Genomic DNA, 19321 nt, shown 5'->3' on the forward strand with positions numbered 1-19321 from the left:
CACCTGCCGTCTACCGAGGGTTTTATATTTTTATAAGGACAGGCATTTAGGCGGTATGAGTAGCCCTTTCTATTCAATAACTAATCTTACTCATGAGCTACCTTGTTCCTCCGACAGATCTAGTTTTCTTTAAAACATAAGACAAAGGAGGGACTATTTTGTCTTTTGTATTTATCCTACGCTTGACCAGCTTTGACCCAGAGGAGGAGCTAAGTCTGCTCCATTTTCTGTGGTCAAATAAATTATGTATTAAAGAAAACTAGACCAGATAGGAAGAAATGAAGAACAGATCCCGAAAGAGGAACAGAAGAGGAAGCGATTGGGAACAGGTACGTTTGGCATGACTGTGCAGCTTTAAACGGCACCCTTTGTCAAGCATTGTCAAGTATAGTAATTTGTAAGGCAAAGTAGTCCTGCTTTGTGTTCTGTATTTTTTTTTTTTTCAAATTACTTTTTATTGAGCATTTTCAATTTAGGGTACAGAAAGGAAAGAGTGTGTAAAAGGGGGGAAGGGATTGCAACAACATTGGGTAAGACATAACTGTTTGTACAATCAGAACTGCTACATTTAGGCAGCGCAGTGCCCTCGTATGGTTTTTATTTCCAATAATCTTGTTCTGAGCTTGACATTTTCATTTTCTGTCTGAACCATATACACATATTTCAAATGTTACTTATTGTCATTCTCTCTATCATTGTTGCGTCCTACCAGGAGTTTTTTGTCCTCCTGCATCAGCGACTCCTCAGTGTGTAGCACTCTCTCTACTTGTGCCACTTTCCGCCCCTATTTTCTCCCGCCTGCTCCCGCAACCCCCCCTGATCTTAGAATCTCTTCTCCTTTTCCCCTTCCCTTGCTGTGTATTCCTCCCATCTGTCCCTGGCTTTTATCATGTGTGTCGATGCACCATAATGAGTAGTGAGCTTTGTTTCATACATCAGGTTTGTGCTAATTTGGTTCAGCAGATCAGTTTTTTTGGGTCTAGTGGTCTTTTTCCATGCTCTTGCTATCAGAGTGTTTGCTGCTATCAATATATGGAAAAGTAGTATCGCCTGAGGTTTGTTGTATGTCTCTAGTGTCATCAAGAGCAGTCCGCACTCCGGTTGTAGGTTTTGTTCCAAATCTAGGGTATCCCTGACGATTCCCTCCACCTTCTTCCAATATGGCGTTATCTTACTACATGTCCACCATATATGGTGCATGGTGCCTTCCTCCAACCCGCACCTCCAGCACTGTTTTGTTGTGTGTGGATATATGCTTGCTAGTCTGGTCGGCACCATGTACCACCTGTACTGGAGTTTCCTCATGAGCTTGAGGTGGGAAGTGCACCTGGATCTCCCTTTATGAGCAGAGAACGCTCTCTGCCATTGGGTGTCGGTGAAGGTTTTGTGTATGTCTTTTTGCCAGTGCTCTTTGAAGTTGTCTGCTATTGGTGTTAATGTGTTCTGTATTTAATTTAACGAGGGGAGGAAGAGCAATGTATTTAAGGAAGGTAAGTATGGCATGACAGAGCCACTTTAAGATTGCGTGCAAGCATCAATACATATTTGATACACAGGAACATATGGGGACAAATTAATGGTGCAGACTAGGGTTATACATTGACACATAGTCCAATATGCCTTGGTAAGTACTGATTTCACACGTGCCATGACATGGTGTAAGTGGTTCTCCTGACTAAGGATTATATAAAATGACAGGATTACAGGAAGAAGGTGAACAGTTTATAACAGTAAATAGGTGAGTCAAGGTATACAGGTAGGTATTTAAAAAGAGTACACATAACCTAAAATGGAATAAAGCAAGGAATGAAAATTTGGTGAGTGTTCTTCTTAAAGGGACACTATAGTCACATGAACAACTTAAGCTTAATGAAGCAGTTTTGGTGTATAGAACATGCCCCTGCAGCCTCACTGCTCAATACCCTGCCATTTAGGAGTTAAATCCCTTTGTTTATGAACCCTTGTCACACCTCCCTGCATGTGACTTGCACAGCCTTCCATAAACACTTCCTGTAAAGATAGCCCTATTTAGGCTTTCTTTATTGCAAGTTCTGTTTAATTAAGATTTTCTTACCCCCTGCTATGTTAATAGCTTGCTAGACCCTGCAAGAGCCTCCTGTATGTGATTAAAGTTCAATTTAGAGATTGAGATACAATTATTTATTTAAGGTAAATTACATCTGTTTGAAAGTGAAACCATTTTTTTTTGTTTTTTTTTCATGCAGGCTCTGTCAATCATAGCCAGGGGAGGTGTGGCTAGGACTACATAAACAAAAACAAAGTGATTTAAAGTTAAAAGTAATTTAGGTGACTATAGTGTTCCTTTAACGACTTCCATACTAGTTTTGCAACAATTTTTTTTTGTTTAGTTATACATTTTTTTGCTTTTTGTCCCTGGACTTATTATATAATTTTCACATGTGATGTTAACCACATGCACATATTTATAATAACCTTTATATTTAAAAAACATTGACATCTATTGTGACAAGTGGTGGGCTTTGAAATCAGGTCTATATCTAGTTAGCTTGTACTTGCCAACCTATTAACTGATCATTTTTGCATTTCTACATCCAGAATTTGGGTACATCTTATCTTTATTTTTTATAACTAAGATTTTAATCAATCTAAATAATAGATAATAATAATAACAGTCCAAAGAGTATGTATGTAACAACAAGAAAAACAAGGGTGGGATGTGTGGTACTCATATTGAATGGCGGCTGAATACATGATAAACCATATAGCAGCAAGTTCTAGGATTATAGGAAGTCCCAGTGGGGTCAAATGATCATTTCTGAGCTCTCCTGCTACATATAGTGAAGCCTTGGCATTGCAGACTTGTAAATTAGAGTAGTTTGGGTCCATGGGAGGCTTTCCAGTTAGCCGTAGAAATTGCTGATTAAGGTGTCAGGTTAACACTTGACTATTTCTCCTGTTGGAAAATCTGTTCACCAAAAACTGTTCAGTTTATCCTCTCCTTGTTCTGAAGCTGTAAGACCAGTTTTCTTCGGGTACATTACCAGAGACAGATAAAGGAAAGCCATTTATCTAGCCAAAAGCTGTAAAACAAAACTGGTTTTCGGTTACAAAATATTGTTTAAATATATTAGCCCATCAGAGCTAGGATATTTACTGATCAGCCACAACATTAAAACCACTGACAGGTGAAGTGAATAACATTGATTATAATGTTACAATGATACCTGCCAAGAGGTGGGTTATATTAGGCAGCAAGTGAACAGTCCGTTCTTGAATTTCATGTGTTGGAAGAAGGAAAAATGGGCAAGCGAAAAGATCTGAGTTTCTTTAACAATGGCCAAAAGTGGTGCAAGGAAGGCTTACAGGGGAGCTGGCATCAGGGTTATAGGTGCCTAAGGCTTATCGTGGCATGTGAGGAGCAAAGGCTAGTCTGTCTGGTCCGATCACATGGAAGTGCAGCCAAAACACACCGTGTATGGCAGTTTGCTGCGTATGGGGCTGTGAAGCCACAGGCCGGTCAGAGTGCCCATGATTACACCTGTCCACCTCAGCACCTTCAATGGGGATGTGAGCGTCAGAGCTTGGCCATAGAATTATGGAAGAAGGTTACCTGGTCTGATTGCGTTTCCTTTTAGATCAGGTGGATGGCCAGGTGCATGTGCGTTGATTATCTGGGGAAAAGATGGCAACAGGATGCAGTATGGAAAAAAAGGCAGGCTGGCAGAGTCAGTGTTATGCTATGAGCAATGTTCTGCTGGGAAACCTTGAGTTCTGGCATTCATGTGGATGTTACTTTGACACATACCATCTACCTAGAGAGTGTTGCAGACTACGTGCACCCCTTCATGGCAATGGTGTTAACTGATGGCACTTTCAGCAGCATAATTCACAATGCTACACTGCAAAAATTGTTCAGGAATGGTTTGAGGAACATGACAAAGAGTTCAAGGTGTTGCCTTGGCCACAGGGCACAGGTTGCATTCAGAGGTCTTGTGGAGTTGATGTCTCAACACATCAGAGCTGTTTCGGTAGCACTGGAGGGACCAACACGATATTAGGCAGGTTGGTTTAATGTTGTGGCTGATCAGTGCATGTTTTTGGAAGCCACTAAAATGTTCTAGGATTCTTACAAAAACATTACTTTGCTAGCTTCCGAACTTACTCAGACCAAAATCTATTCTTTTCTAATAAGAGCTATTTTGTACCACTTTAGGATGCATGCTCTAAACATTTGATCAGTGCACTATATATCAAGGATAATTGGTTTTCAGTGGCAAGACAATAAAACTTGAGGAGCTATTCACTATCCCTGAGAAGGAGCACTGTATGGACACCAATTACTAATGTTTTATGAAGTTTAAAATACATGGAAATTCAGGATGCTGAGAATCAGATTATTATGCTGCTACATTATACACATGGTCCAATCATCTTTGAGTAGTTCCCAACCAAGTACCCTAGCTACTGAAAGAGAAATTCAGTGTAGGACAGTGATGGTGAACATTTTTGAGCCGAGTGCCCAAACCGCAATATAAACCATTTTTTCCCCCTCAAAGTGCCAACACGGCAATTATACACACTCTCACTCACAGATACACACACTGACACACACATACTCACAGAAAAACAGACATTTACAGATACACATACCTAAACATACACATGGGCAAACACACAAATTGCAATTTACTTTTGTTAACCATCCTCCTGTACCTTTTTGTTTGCAGGCAGGTTAATTCCTGGGGCTGGCTGATGATGATGGGAGTCTGAAGGAGAAGCTGCAGAGCTCTCTCTCCTGCCGCCTCCTCCTCTCTCAGTTGCTTCTTCAGTGTCCTGTCAGCCCACGCGGTCTATATGCTGGCAGGAAGTAACAGTCCCTTCCTCCCAGCACTCTCTGCAACATTAAAGGGGCCCGGTCTGCCAAAGTGATGCAGCACCCAACCGGGCCCCTGGTGAGGTAGTTCCCCTATGGGAGCTGCACAAATTTCTCAGGAGGGGCAATTGCCCCGTTGCCCCCCTATCCCCCCCGTATCCGCCACTGCAGCTGTGGCAGTGGTGCAGCTCAGCTCATTCTGGGACACGACATTGTCCCGGAATGAGGGTGCCCGGGATAGACTCTCAAAATGTGGGACTGTCCTGGGAGATGTGGGACTGTCCTGGGAGATCTGGGACATGTGGGCACCCTCAGTGGTGTATTTTTCATTTGTGCTGCCCTAGGCATGAACAAACTCAGGCACTCCCCCTAATTTAAATTTTCCCCATCCCTTCCTGTCAAGGCCGCTCACACTTTGACTGACAGACACTCCCCCACTGCTGCATGCACTGAAATACACACTGTTTAGCCAACACACACACTTTCACTCTGACAGTCACACACTATTACGCAGACACACAGACAGACATACACACTCACTGACAAACACACACTGACAGTCACACACTCATTGACAGACGCACACACTCATTGACAGACGCACATACTCACTGACAGACGCACATACTCACTGACAGACACACACACACTCATTGACAAACCTATACTCTCACTGACAGACACACATTCACAAACACTGACACACACACACACTGACAGACACACACACACACACACTCACTGACAGACACACACACTCACTGACATACATTAACTGACAGACACACACTGATACACATTTCCCCCAACACTCACAAATTACTATTATTATTATTTTTTATTTAAATGTAACTTCACCCAGCCTTTATGGGAAAACTGGAATGGATTCCTCACCTGGGGTCCAGTAGGGCTGCAGGAGCTGCTTGTGCTGCAGGACAGGCAGGCAGGGGGTGAACTGGCAGAGTAGGTAGCGAGGGAGCTCTGATCTTCCTGCTCAGCTCCCTCGTGCGCCGCTTAGTGATGCCATGAGCCGTTGTGATGTCATATTCCGGCTCCCCGTCCAACTGCAAATCAAGCTGCCGCCTGCCTTGGGGGGTGCCCAAAGGTAGACAAGCTGGCCAGCTCTTGGGCCCCTCAGGACACGAGGCTAACAAGGCATCCGCTGGGGTGTTTGTAAAAGTGCTGCCCAATCAAATGCCTTGTTAGCCTCGCGGTAAATACACTGCTGGGCACCCTACTGGCGACCTATGGCTGCGTGCCCACAGAGAGGTTTGTGCCATATGTTCGCCATCTCTGGCATAGGAGATCATTTAGGAAACCTACATAATCCATACAAAGTCATGTTATGAGAGCTATCATGCGCTGCAGTTAAAGTTTTAAATTCAAATATTTAAATATTCCACTATACTTCTATACTTGTTGCATCATGGTTCTCCAGTTATCTAGGTCCTTAGAAATGAATGTACTAACTGGACGATGATTAGGGTAGGTGTGGGATGTTAGAAGATAAATAGTGGCAAATGTAGTGTTATAGGGTTATTCACTAAAGTGAGAATTCAAGATTAAGTCAAAGAGAATTTCACATTTAAAGGGACACTATAGTCACCAGAACTACAGCTTATTGTATTTGTTCTGGTGAGTAGAATCATTACCTTCAGGCTTTTGCTGTAAACACTGTCAGTACTGTGAAAATGCAGTGTTTACATTACAGATTAGGGATAACTACACGTGTCACTCCTCAGATGGCTACTAGAGCTGCTTCCTGGGGCAGTGCTGTATACTGTGCAGCACTCCCATTCAGTGTCTCCACCTTCTGCATGCAGACACTGAACTTTCCTCACAGAGATAAATTGATTCAATGCAAATGTGTTTGGCTTGTGCTGGCTCTGCCTCCTTGACAAGCACAGCAAATCCAATGCTTTCCTGTGGGAAAGCATTGTGATTGGCTGAAATCACCACTTCTGATGATGTCAGCCAAGCCGGCAGATCAGGGGCAGAGTCAGCACCAGCAGATTGGAAAAAAGGTAAAGTTTTACTATATTGGGGGGAGGGGTAGTGGGCTATATTGTGTTTTTAACACTATAGTGTCAGGAATACATGTTTGTTTTCCTGGCACTATAGTATTCCTTTAAGGTCAAAATAGTCAAAATGGAAAAACTCTCTAACTCAGCTAAGCTTTCCATTCAGATTCTCTGGCCTTAAATTCACTTTGAATTATCACTTCAGTGAGAATCCTGTTAGTCTGCATATTTACCAAAAGAATGGTGGAAAAAAGAAAAAAATTAAATAGCATTTATTTTCCAGCTTTTTACTTTTCTGCTCCACTAGTCATCCATAAACACAAGTAACACACAGATATAGAAACTAACATGGGTAAACCAGCACTAGTTGGAAATATTCAGATAAAAATATATAGTTTTACACACCAAAAACAACATAAACATACAACGTTCCATTCACCTCGGTAATGAGACATTCCAGTTCATGTCGGCTCAGTGTCAGGTTGTGTCCTGCAGCTTCAGTCGGAACCTGGGGACAATGACACACTGAAACATACAGGGGTTCATTTATTAAACATCGAGACGTGCAACGTTGATAACAGACTTGCAATATGTAGACAAGAACAAATATTCTCCTGTTTTAACCTGCATATTGAAAGTCAGTAATCAACTCATTACATCGCACTGGTAAATGAATAATTCCACTTGTGTATAGGACAAAATCACTTATTTATCTTTCTTAAAGAGATACTACAGCCATGTTTCTTACTAGCATTAGGCAGACTCCAAAATGGATTGCCATGAGAGTATATTTGCAAAAGTAGGTGAGGAATAGGTTCATCTTCTACCTTTACACCTCCTGGTGCCTACCTGACATCTAAGGAAAAAATGTGACCAGCAGAAGACTGACATGTCTCGTCCACATTCTGACTGAAAATGGTGCGGGGAAAAAAAGCTACATAGTGAGAATTGTTTGCCATTTTTAAAATGTAAGTTATGTTTGTGAATGCCATTAAAAGCATTAAGTGTGTGTAACACATTAAAGCACTATAGTCTTGATTTCAGATTGTTGGATAAACTTTTAAAAATATTTTTTCAAACTATTAAAATATCAAAAAAATATATCATAAAAAAAATTCAATAGAAATACAGTAGTTAATAAAAAAACATGCTACGTTGCATGAGTACTGCTGAGATCATGATTGTACAGAAAGCATTATATTTAGCGTAATGGTAAATATATGTTTCTAATTAATATGCACAGATTTGTGTATATATGTATGATCTCATAATTGGTTTTCTCAACTCAAACTGCCCTTTATTAGTACATTTTCTGTGTGGCATGCATTGATCTCCCAGCATGCTGTTCTCTACATTATATGCTTTGGTGCAGTCCTACTTCAATTTGCGAGGTACAAGCTGGTTTATGAGTGCTGTCTCAGGCAAACCTTTGATGTTATGTAAGAGAATTCTTTTGTCCCAACACCTACTTTTAGTTCTATAAAACACAACAATAAAAATGAAAACAATATAAAACTATCTAGTATAACTGCAACAATCCTGGAAAATATACATCTAAAAAAAAAAAGAGAGGTACATGCAAAATTACCATTGCGATGAACTATATGAAGACTTGGGTAGCATTGCAAACTAACATTTATTTTCAAATAATATATATTTTACTTAATTATTATGGCTTTATTCACGTATGATCCCTGCAATTAAAAGACGTGGTAATGACTATGGCAACTCATCTTCAACAGTTGAATAATTAAAGCTTTTTTCCTGTGTTAATAGTTCGGGTATGAGTTGCTTTGCCAAAATATTACTCACCTTAGTTTCTCCTCCATCTGTATGCAGTGCTACGAAAGGAGGTCTGATATCTGCTTCACCTAAAGAAGCAGCAGGTCCAGGGTCCGTCCTTGATACTGATTGAGAGCGAAGGTCACATTGAGACAGAGAAACAGGTTTGACTCCATAAGGGGGTTCATTAGGGCTGGGACGAGGGAGACTAAGTTCGACCTGAGTCAAAGGACATGTCTCCTGCTGAAATGCAGATTCTGTGCTATTGAGTGTCTGGGCAAAGGGTATGGTGCAAATACGTGTATGATGCCCAGGTGGTGGGCAATTTTGAGGCTGGGTAGGTGGAAGAGACATATGGGGTACAGGAGTGGAACACCGGTGAAGATGGTGTGTGTATTGAGAACTCGGCTGAATATTGTGTGTGGTTTTTACATGAGACTTAGGTGGGATCTGGGGGCAACTCTGCTGTGTGGGAGCTTGAGTACCAAACATACGTAACAGGGACTGAGGACAGTACTGAGACAGTTTAGGTGGGATGGGTGGAAGCTGATAGGTGGTCTGGGAATTTGGTTGTGGGCAATTTTCAGGCAGAGACACAGGAGCAACACAGATCTCAGGCTGAGATGGAAGTTCAGGGCATATCGGAGACTGATCCGAGGAGGTCTTTGTATTTGGAATTGCACTGAAACAAGAAAAATTGATAACAGATCACAACAAAAACCAAAACAAGCATCAAAACAACTTTCTGTTTAGTGAACAAACCTCTAAGTGTTCTAGTATTTTCTGAATTGTAGTCCTGAGGGTGATAGAGGGGGGCGGATTTAAGATAAAAGTTGGCCTAATGTCAAATGTCTCCATGTAGAAAATTAATATTAAACCAGTCCTTACTCTTCTATTAATCTAAAACCGTTTTTTAGTGTTTATTTAAAATAAAATAACAAGTTGTGATCATCTGAGTGTAGAAAACACTAAACTACATTTCCTGTTTGATTCTTAAAGGGTTATCCTGAGCATCATAACTACTACAGCCAACTGTAGTGATTATGATATTAAAAGTAAGCTGACGCTTTTTACTGGTAATGGTGCAAGGAATATGGACATAATTGACATTAGCCGAATGTGGAGTTACAACCTTTGGCAGATAGCCTAAATCTTAGTATGTGTAATACTTCTTGGGAGAAATTTATTTGGAACTCAACTGCAGGTGAACAAATAAATTTGAAGCTGTCACTTTAAGGAAATTTAATTTATTTAAATAAAGAAATTTAACTTTGGCAGACTTCTGCAGCAATAAGGTTTTCAAATAATAATCCATGAATATTTGTAATCTTGTTTCAAAATTGCATCACAAGAATATAGTATATAAAAAATACGGAAATGCTTAAATAGCAATACAGCCCATAGACTTCAATAAAGTCAATAAAATAGACTTCAATAAAATCAGTAAAGAACCTATTGTTAATCCCTGTAAGAGGAGAATTTATCTTGCATTGAGTGATGAGGATGAGGGTTCTTCCAGGATAGAGTGGATTATGGTTCCTTGAGGTATGTGGAGAAAGGCAGGAATCAGTAGTGAAATCTTGTTCCAAGTCAGGGAATCGAGAGTAGAGCGTAGTCAGGATCAAGCCAAGAGATTCGGCACACAGGAAATTAATTAGAAGCTCGTCGGTAAATAGGCAACAAGGTAGCAAGTATGCAAGAGTATCAAACACAGGAAAACATTGATTGAGCCATTTGGATGTGGTCGCGGCTTCCTTTTGAAGGGAAGCGTGTGACATCAGACGCATGGGCAGAGAGACATCGGCGAAAGCTGGAAGTCATACGGGTAGTGCCGATCTGGCTAAAATCAAACAAGGAGGAATTCTGAGAGAATAGGGAGGAATCCTAACAGTATGTGAGTTCCTGGCTGCTAATCACACAGCCGTAGGTGGACTTACACCTCTGTCAGCAAAGTTAATTATCTCTATATGTACACCATTTCTTACTAAAATGTTGCACACACAGACCCAAAGCACCATAACCAGTTGACATCACTGAAGATGTCACTGTGCTTGGAGTAACCATTTAAATGTAAATGTTTATTCAGTAAACCGTTATTTGCAATAAATTGACAGGAAGATTGCAAAAGCAAAATTGAGTTTAAAATAGTTGAGTTGAATAATTTTTTTGAATAGACTGACTATAATATAAAGTTCATCACTGTTGGCTAAAGGCCCAATGATTCAGTTTTTAACAGACACTGTTCTAGTTAATGTGCAGTTCTGTTACGCTGTATAATCTGTTAAATCTGTTGGTTTACCAGTAAAGTTAAATTCCCTTGAGCTCACATTTTTGTACTGGAAGAACTAAGGAGATATTGTTTTGAAGTGTATCATGACTGCTGGAAGAATATAGAAAGGTGGACACATCTGCAGTGACAAATGTAAATAATGGAAATTATCAGCTGTGGGAATTGGAGGTGGAAACTGTTTTTCAAAGCTGATTTGTGGGATGTGTTACACAAACTACATGACCTGTCCACAACCTGGGAGAATGGGAGATAGAGATCATACAAGCAAAAACAATTATATTAGTATATTAGTAAAATATTGTCACCCGATTCACACCAGAACTGTACACACCAAAACACATATGAGCAGTCAACTTTAAACAGTAAGTAGCATTTAAAAAAAAATTGTATTAAATAAGGCTGGGAAAATACAAGAACATGTTAGCATTATACTGGAAAATGTGGAAAGCTTTTAGCAATTGGTGTAGATACAGAGTGCAATCATATAGTTGCAATTTAGCATTGCAGTGTTCCAGAGTAACTCACTGATCGTATAATGTCAGTACAACCTAAACCTCCATGATAAATTACACTAGAATATGCCAAAGACAATTTAATTGCTATTATTATTATTATTTGTAAAGCACTAACTTCTTCCACAGCGCTGTACAATAGGTTCATAAGACATACAAATAAGTTCAACTGAGAACTGAGGGGGCAGGGCTTGATTATCATTGCGACTGGACGTGTTTCCAGAGAGCTCCTCAAGAAGCACTGAATACATTCCCCTTACTGGCTGTTTCAGCACCAATTTTAACACGTGCACATACTCTCCGTTACATGTATCTACAGTCCGACTGGGGAACGTGTCCCGGGGTCTTCAGAGCCCATCCAGACGGCAATTACCAGTGAAGCCTAGCAGGCGCTCAGGAGGGGAAAGGAGGCCGATCTCCCAGTACATTGCAGGCAGGACTCTAACTGTTGTTTTTGCACCCCGCTGTACTCCCCTTTGGACCGAAATCATCAGCTCTCAAGCCTTATCAGGGATCTGTGGTGATGCTGCAAAAATCAGCAGTGACAACGGAGACAAGTGTAAAATGGTGTACACAGCGGATACCCCACATCTCAGAGGAGAGGAGTCCACCACTCTTCATCGCTTAGAAGCAATATTTGCCGCATTCTGGCAAAGGCTGAGACTTCATCTGTCCCTGAGCTTGTGGCAGCTCCTTCCGGACCAGCCCAACACAATCTAGGTTCTCCAGCAGCTTCGATCAGGGGCCCAACACGCCTGAGGTGGCCAAGGCTACACCAGTGTGTCACGAGAAAAACAGATAGCCAGTAAGCACCAAAGATGCATAACCCCAAGTTGTCAGGGTACCTGAAGTCTCTACCTCGGAGGAGGTTAGACTTCCCGACGTCCGTTCTCTCAGCGGGGCTGATTCATCTAATCCTCACAGCTCTCATAGTCATTCCCACGCCGGCCGCGAGAACCCCACTTCCTTTTATGACACGACGCTCAGGAGCCGACGTCATGACGGCAATCACATCCTGACCTGTCAATCTGGTTCGGAACAACGAATCAGGGCTCGGCAAGGGCGGAGCCATGATTTAGAGAACCAGGGTATAAAAGAGGGATGTGGCTAATGGTGCATTGCCCTGTCGTGGTTCTAGCTTGTCTGGTCCCTCAGTGCTCTTATGTTTATCGTTCTATCTGGTTTTGACTCGGTTTGTACTATCGTTCCTGTTTACCTCTCGTGTCCTTTGACCTCGGCTTGTCTCTCGCTTACCTGTCCTCTCGTTCCCTCGACCCCGGCTTGTCTCTGACTATTCTCTGCTTTCTCCTTACGTTAGTCCGGCCATTCTAAGGTCCGGTATACGTACATCTCTACTGTTCGTACTCTGCGTGTTGGATCCCTGTCCTGATCCTGACACAAGTCAAGCGTGAGGGAATTCCAGATGATTGGAGTGCGGAGGGGAAAGCAACTGAAGACACAAGAGCTACAGCTATCATCTTTAGCCATGAACCTGAATACCACTGCTCTGTAGGACTGTGGTCTACCTATAGTGGGAGTAGGCTCACAAACATTATAAGCTGCTGATATAAGTCTCATCGCAGTTTGCTGAGTTTTCTTGTAATTTGCTTTTTATCTTTTCCTGCTTGAATAATTATTTTAAACACTCCACATCAGCTAGGTCCAGAAGACCATGCATTACTATTTGCTAGTTCTGTTTAACCCCTTAAGGACCAAACTTCTGGAATAAAAGGGAATCATGACGTGTCACACACGTCATGTGTCCTTAAGGGGTTAAGGTGGTTCACTCTGTTTTCTATTTCTACCATGTCTACTCATATACGTTAATTAGCATTTGACATGATTCTAGATTAGTATGACCAACATGTTTAAGTAATAACACAAAATTGTGCATAAGTTTCATGTGCCATATATCTGTTTACTTATGTGTTGTATCGCACTTGCTATAGCTGTTGTGGCATCGCAATTCTGACTGTACTTTTTCTCTGCACAACAATAAAATGTAAATTAAAAAAAATTCAACTGAGAAGTTTGACTTACAGGAAAAAGAGGTAGTGAAGGAGAGAACAGAGACCATTCTCAAAGCCCATGAGGATACAAAACAAAATGAACTGTGAGTGTGAGATCCTCCATAGAACTTATCTCATGACATGTAACTTGAAAACGAAAGTTCTGACTTCTGTAAAGTTTTGTCAGCCGAGGACATTACTATAATACAACATAGGAAATATGCAGCAGCTAAACTGAAACTGAGACTTGTATACTTCCCAACATACGCATCAGGTCAGGCACTCCTGCCGTTGCCAGTGATGCCTACAATGGTCTTGCACTGTTCTCACCCAGAAATGGGGGCAGGTCCGATGAAGAGGTGCGCCAATCTGACATCAAGCATGCCAGGCTGACAGATCTTCACACCAGAACTGTACACACCAAAACACATATGAGCAGTCATATTGTCAGGATCGGGACAGGGATCCAACACGCAGAGTACAAAGAGTGGAAAGGTACGTATACCGGGCCTTAGAATGGCCGGACTAACGTACCGAGAGTAAAGAATAGTCAGAGACAAGCCGGGGTCGAGGGAACGAGAAGACAGATAAGCGAGAGACAAGCCGGGTCAAGGGATAACAGAGAAACAGGGTAGTACAACGAGCCGAGTCAAAACCAAAAGAGCAAACTAGAATACCAGAGCACTGAGTGACTAGACAAGCTAGAACCACGACAGGGCAATGAGCTGAAGTGAGAAGTAAGCTTAAATACCCTGGCTCTGGATAGTAATCACGCCTCTGACAAGTACCGATTGGATATCGGACACTTGAGTGACAGGTCGCTCGTGATAGCGTCATGACGTCACGTATTGAGCGTCCTGCTAGAAAAGGACGTGGATTCCTCGCGGCCGGTGTTTAAGTGACTGGATGAACCGCGAGGAACGGAGGAAACAGCTCGCCTGGACGGATAAACCACCAAGTCTCTACCTCCCTTAGAGGTAGAGGCCTCAGGTACCCTGACAGTACCCCCCCTCTCAGATACGCCCACCGGGCGGAATGAACCGGGGCGAGATGGGAAGCGGAGGTGAAATGCTCTGCGAAGGCGAGAAGCATGAACGTCCTCCTGAGGTACCCAACTCCTCTCCTCAGGACCATAACCCCTCCAGTTGACCAGATATTGCAATTTTCCCCTTGAAATTCTGGAGTCAATGATGGAGCTGACCTCGTACTCCTCCCGACCCTCCACCTGAACAGGACGAGGTGAGGAGACCTTAGAGGAGAATTTGTTGCAAATAAGAGGTTTCAACAAGGAGACATGAAAGGAGTTAGGAATGCGTAAGGCAGGTGGCAGAGCAAGGCGATACGCAACCGGATTGATACGAGTGAGAACCCTGTAAGGGCCTATGTAGCGAGGAGCAAACTTCATAGATGGAACTTTTAGGCGAATATTCTTGGTACTCAACCATACCCTATCCCCCGGAACAAAAACAGGAGCCGCTCTTCTATGCTTGTCAGCGTGTTTCTTGAACAGCGAGGAACTATGTAATAGAATTTGCCGAGTCTGATCCCATAATTTCTTCAGGTTGGCGACATGATCATCAACCGACGGTATCCCCTGAGAAGAGGAAACCGAAGGAAAAATCGAAGGATGAAAGCCATAGTTCATGAAGAAAGGGCTAGAGCGAGTTGAATCGCAAACAAGGTTATTGTGTGCGAACTCCGCCCAAGGAATCAGACCGACCCAATCGTCCTGGTGTTCGGAAACAAAGCAACGCAGATACTGTTCGATCTTTTGATTAGTACGTTCAGCAGCTCCGTTAGACTGAGGGTGATAGGCAGAGGAGAAGTTCAATTTGATGCCCATTTGAGAACAAAAGGATCTCCAGAAACGTGAGACAAATTGAGAACCTCTATCAGAAACAATCTCTGAAGGGATCCCATGTAGGCGAAAAACTTCTCTCGCAAAAATCTCCGCCAATTCAGGGGAAGTCGGAAGTTTAGGTAATGGCACGAAATGAGCCATCTTGGTAAATCTATCCACCACCGTGAGAATAACAGTCTGTCTTTTGGAAGCAGGCAAATCAACGATAAAGTCAATGGACAAACAGGACCAAGGTTTCTCAGGAATGTCCAAGGGGTGTAACAGGCCACATGGGGATGCATGAGATAGTTTAGTCTTGGCACAAGTCTCACAAGCTGCGACGAACTCCTCAATATCCTTACGAAGTGAAGGCCACCAGAAATCCTTGGATATCAGAGAGTACGTCTTGCGAATACCAGGATGACCAGCTATTTTACTTTCATGAAAACATTGTAAGAGCTCCAGTTGAAGTTCAGGAGGAACAAAGTTTCTTCCCTCAGGAGTGTTTCCGGGAGCTAGATGTTGTGACTTCAAGATCTGGTCAAGTAGCGGGGAATGAATTTTGAGACTGGTATTAGCAATAATATTGCATTTGGGTACAATGGAAGACAAAAGTGGTTCAACTGAAGCAGAGGGTTCATATTGGCGAGATAGCGCATCGGCTTTAGAATTCTTTGACCCAGGTCTGTAAGTCAGAACGTAATTGAAATGGGTAAGAAACAACGACCAACGAGCCTGCCTGGAGGACAGACGCTTGGCCTCTCCGATATAAGACAAGTTTTTGTGGTCTGTCAGGATGGTAACAGGATGTAATGTACCTTCCAATAAATGTCTCCATTCTTTCAAAGCCTTGATAACCGCTAGTAATTCTCTGTCACCAATGTCATACCTGCTTTCAGTACCGGTCAATTTTTTAGAGAAAAATCCACATGGATGTAATGGTTTATCAACACCCAACCTTTGGGATAGAACAGCACCTAAACCAGTCTCTGATGCGTCTACCTCGAGCAAAAATGGCAGAGAAGTGTCAGGGTGAACTAAAATTGGAGCGGAAGCGAAAAGCTCCTTGAGAGTTTTGAACGCAAGGAGAGCTTCAGTAGTCCAATTCTTAGTGTCAGCCCCCTGTTTGGTCATGTTAGTGATAGGTGCAATAATGGAAGAATAGCCCTTAATAAAGCGCCTATAATAATTGGAAAAACCAATAAATCTCTGTATGGCTTTAAGACCTGTGGGTAAAGGCCACTCTAGAATGGATTGGAGCTTATCCGGATCCATCTTAAACCCCTCCCCAGAGATCACATAGCCGAGAAAGGTTACCTGGGTTTGATCAAAGCTACATTTCTCCAACTTGCAGTACAAGCCATGCTGGAGAAGCTTGTGCAAAACCCTCCTGACTTGTTTGTGATGAATCTCAATGTCACTAGAATGAATGAGTATATCATCTAGGTATACAATGACGCACTCTTGCTGAAATTCCCTAAGAACCTCGTTAATCAGATCTTGGAATACTGCTGGTGCATTGCATAACCCAAAAGGCATGACGGTATATTCATAGTGGCCATATCGAGTATTGAATGCCGTCATCCACTCATGTCCCTGCTGGATTCTCACCAAGTTATATGCCCCTCTGAGGTCTAACTTGGTGAAAATTGTAGAGCCCTTCAAACGATCGAAGAGTTCGGTGATCAAGGGAATCGGGTAGGCATTTTTAATGGTTATCTTATTCAGGCCTCGATAATCAATACAAGGTCTCAAAGAACCATCTTTCTTTTTAACAAAAAAAAATCCAGCCCCGGCAGGGGAGGAGGACCTCCTGATGAATCCCTTGTCTAAATTCTCGTGAATATATTCCTCTAGGACTGAGTTCTCCTTTATAGATAATGGGTATACATGACCTCTGGGAGGCATGGTACCAGGGAGTAGGTTAATTTTGCAATCAAAGGACCTGTGTGGGGGTAAGGTATCGGCTTTCTTTTTGTCAAATACTGCCTTTAAATCTAGATACTGAGACGGAATTTGTGTCTCTGTAGGATTGTCAGAGGTATTCGATGTATTAGTTAACCCAAGAGGTAAGACCTTCCGCAAGCATTTTTCTTGACAATTCTCTCCCCACGAAACTATCTCCCCTGATTCCCAATTAATAATAGGGTTGTGTCTCCTCAGCCAGGAGTACCCCAGAACTATGGGAATAGACGGAGAAGAAATGAGCATCAAGGATATATCCTCTTTATGCAGGATGCCAACAGTCAAGTTAATCGGTATGGTCTCATGAAAAATAACAGGCTCAAGTAACGGTCTACCATCGATGGCCTCAACAGCCAGAGGTGTCTCTTTTAACTGGGATGGAATAGCATGCTTGGCAGCAAAACCCTGATCTATAAAGCTCTCAGCAGCTCCAGAATCGATTAGTGCCATAGCCTTAACTACTCCCCTCTCCCACTTTAAAGAAACGGGTAACACAAGCCTGAGCTCCTTGTAGTTGTGAATAGAGGACAAAGTAGAAACACCCAAGGCCTGTCCTCTAGAGGAACTTAGGTGCGAGCGTTTCCCGAACGATTGGGACAACTTAGGCGTAAATGACCCCTGACTCCACAATACATACATAAACCCTCCCTTCTCCTGTACTGTCTCTCCCTTTCAGTGAGATGAGTACTGCCTATCTGCATAGGTTCAGGAATACGTAAGTCTTCGAACTCAGAGATTTGAAAGGTAGGCGCTAGTTTAAAGGAGGGTCTACGGGTCCTATCTCGAGTGTTCTGCCTCTCTCTTAAGCGTTCATCAATACGAGATATAAAAGAAATTAAATCCTCCAAATTTTCAGGGAGTTCTCTAGTAGCGACCTCGTCAAGAATTACATCTGATAACCCATTCAGAAACACATCTATATAAGCCTGTTCGTTCCACTTAACTTCTGCCGCCAAGGATCTGAACTCTAGTGCATAATCCACAAGTGTTCGATTGTCCTGTTTAAGGCGCAACATTAATCTAGCTGCATTGACCTTTCTGCCAGGAGGGTCAAAAGTTCTTCTAAACGCAGCTACAAAGGCATTATAATTATAGACGAGTGGATTATCATTCTCCCATAAAGGATTGGCCCATCTCAAAGCTTTTTCAATGAGCAGAGTAATAATAAATCCAACTTTTGCTCTATCTGTAGGATAAGAGCGGGGTTGTAGTTCGAAATGGATGCTAATCTGGTTTAGAAAGCCACGACACTTCTCCGGTGACCCGCCATAACGTACTGGTGGGGTAATACGGGAAGAAGCACCTACAGTGGCTACCTCTAAACCTGAGACTGCAGGAGAGATAGAAGGAGTACGTGTCTCCTCAGGTGGATTACTAGCACGGGACAAAAGTGCCTGTAGTGCCAAAGCCATCTGATCCATCCTATGTTCCATGGCGTCAAACCTGGGATCCGAAGAACCAAGCTGACTGTTTGTACCTGCAGGATCCATTGGCCCTGTCGTAATGTCAGGATCGGGACAGGGATCCAACACGCAGAGTACAAAGAGTGGAAAGGTACGTATACCGGGCCTTAGAATGGCCGGACTAACGTACCGAGAGTAAAGAATAGTCAGAGACAAGCCGGGGTCGAGGGAACGAGAAGACAGATAAGCGAGAGACAAGCCGGGTCAAGGGATAACAGAGAAACAGGGTAGTACAACGAGCCGAGTCAAAACCAAAAGAGCAAACTAGAATACCAGAGCACTGAGTGACTAGACAAGCTAGAACCACGACAGGGCAATGAGCTGAAGTGAGAAGTAAGCTTAAATACCCTGGCTCTGGATAGTAATCACGCCTCTGACAAGTACCGATTGGATATCGGACACTTGAGTGACAGGTCGCTCGTGATAGCGTCATGACGTCACGTATTGAGCGTCCTGCTAGAAAAGGACGTGGATTCCTCGCGGCCGGTGTTTAAGTGACTGGATGAACCGCGAGGAACGGAGGAAACAGCTCGCCTGGACGGATAAACCACCAAGTCTCTACCTCCCTTAGAGGTAGAGGCCTC

The 19321-nt window shown here is 42.7% G+C and overlaps 1 protein-coding gene across 1 annotated transcript in view; it reads right to left on the bottom strand.

The window, feature by feature from the left end:
* Positions 1–2598: 2598 nt before the first annotated feature.
* The window catches only part of LOC134586172 (autoimmune regulator-like), a 57378-nt gene continuing 40655 nt past the window's right edge, over positions 2599–19321 (bottom strand). The window contains exons 10-12 of the mRNA XM_063441674.1: positions 8689–9340; positions 7316–7384; positions 2599–3062 (exon numbers count right to left, since the gene is read on the bottom strand). Coding sequence (XP_063297744.1) covers positions 3048–3062; positions 7316–7384; positions 8689–9340 — 736 coding nt within the window. The 3' untranslated portion in view covers positions 2599–3047. The remainder of the gene's footprint in view (positions 3063–7315; positions 7385–8688; positions 9341–19321) is intronic.

This window comes from Pelobates fuscus, chromosome 2 (genome assembly GCF_036172605.1).
Source record: "Pelobates fuscus isolate aPelFus1 chromosome 2, aPelFus1.pri, whole genome shotgun sequence".
NCBI classification, from domain to species: domain Eukaryota; kingdom Metazoa; phylum Chordata; class Amphibia; order Anura; family Pelobatidae; genus Pelobates; species Pelobates fuscus.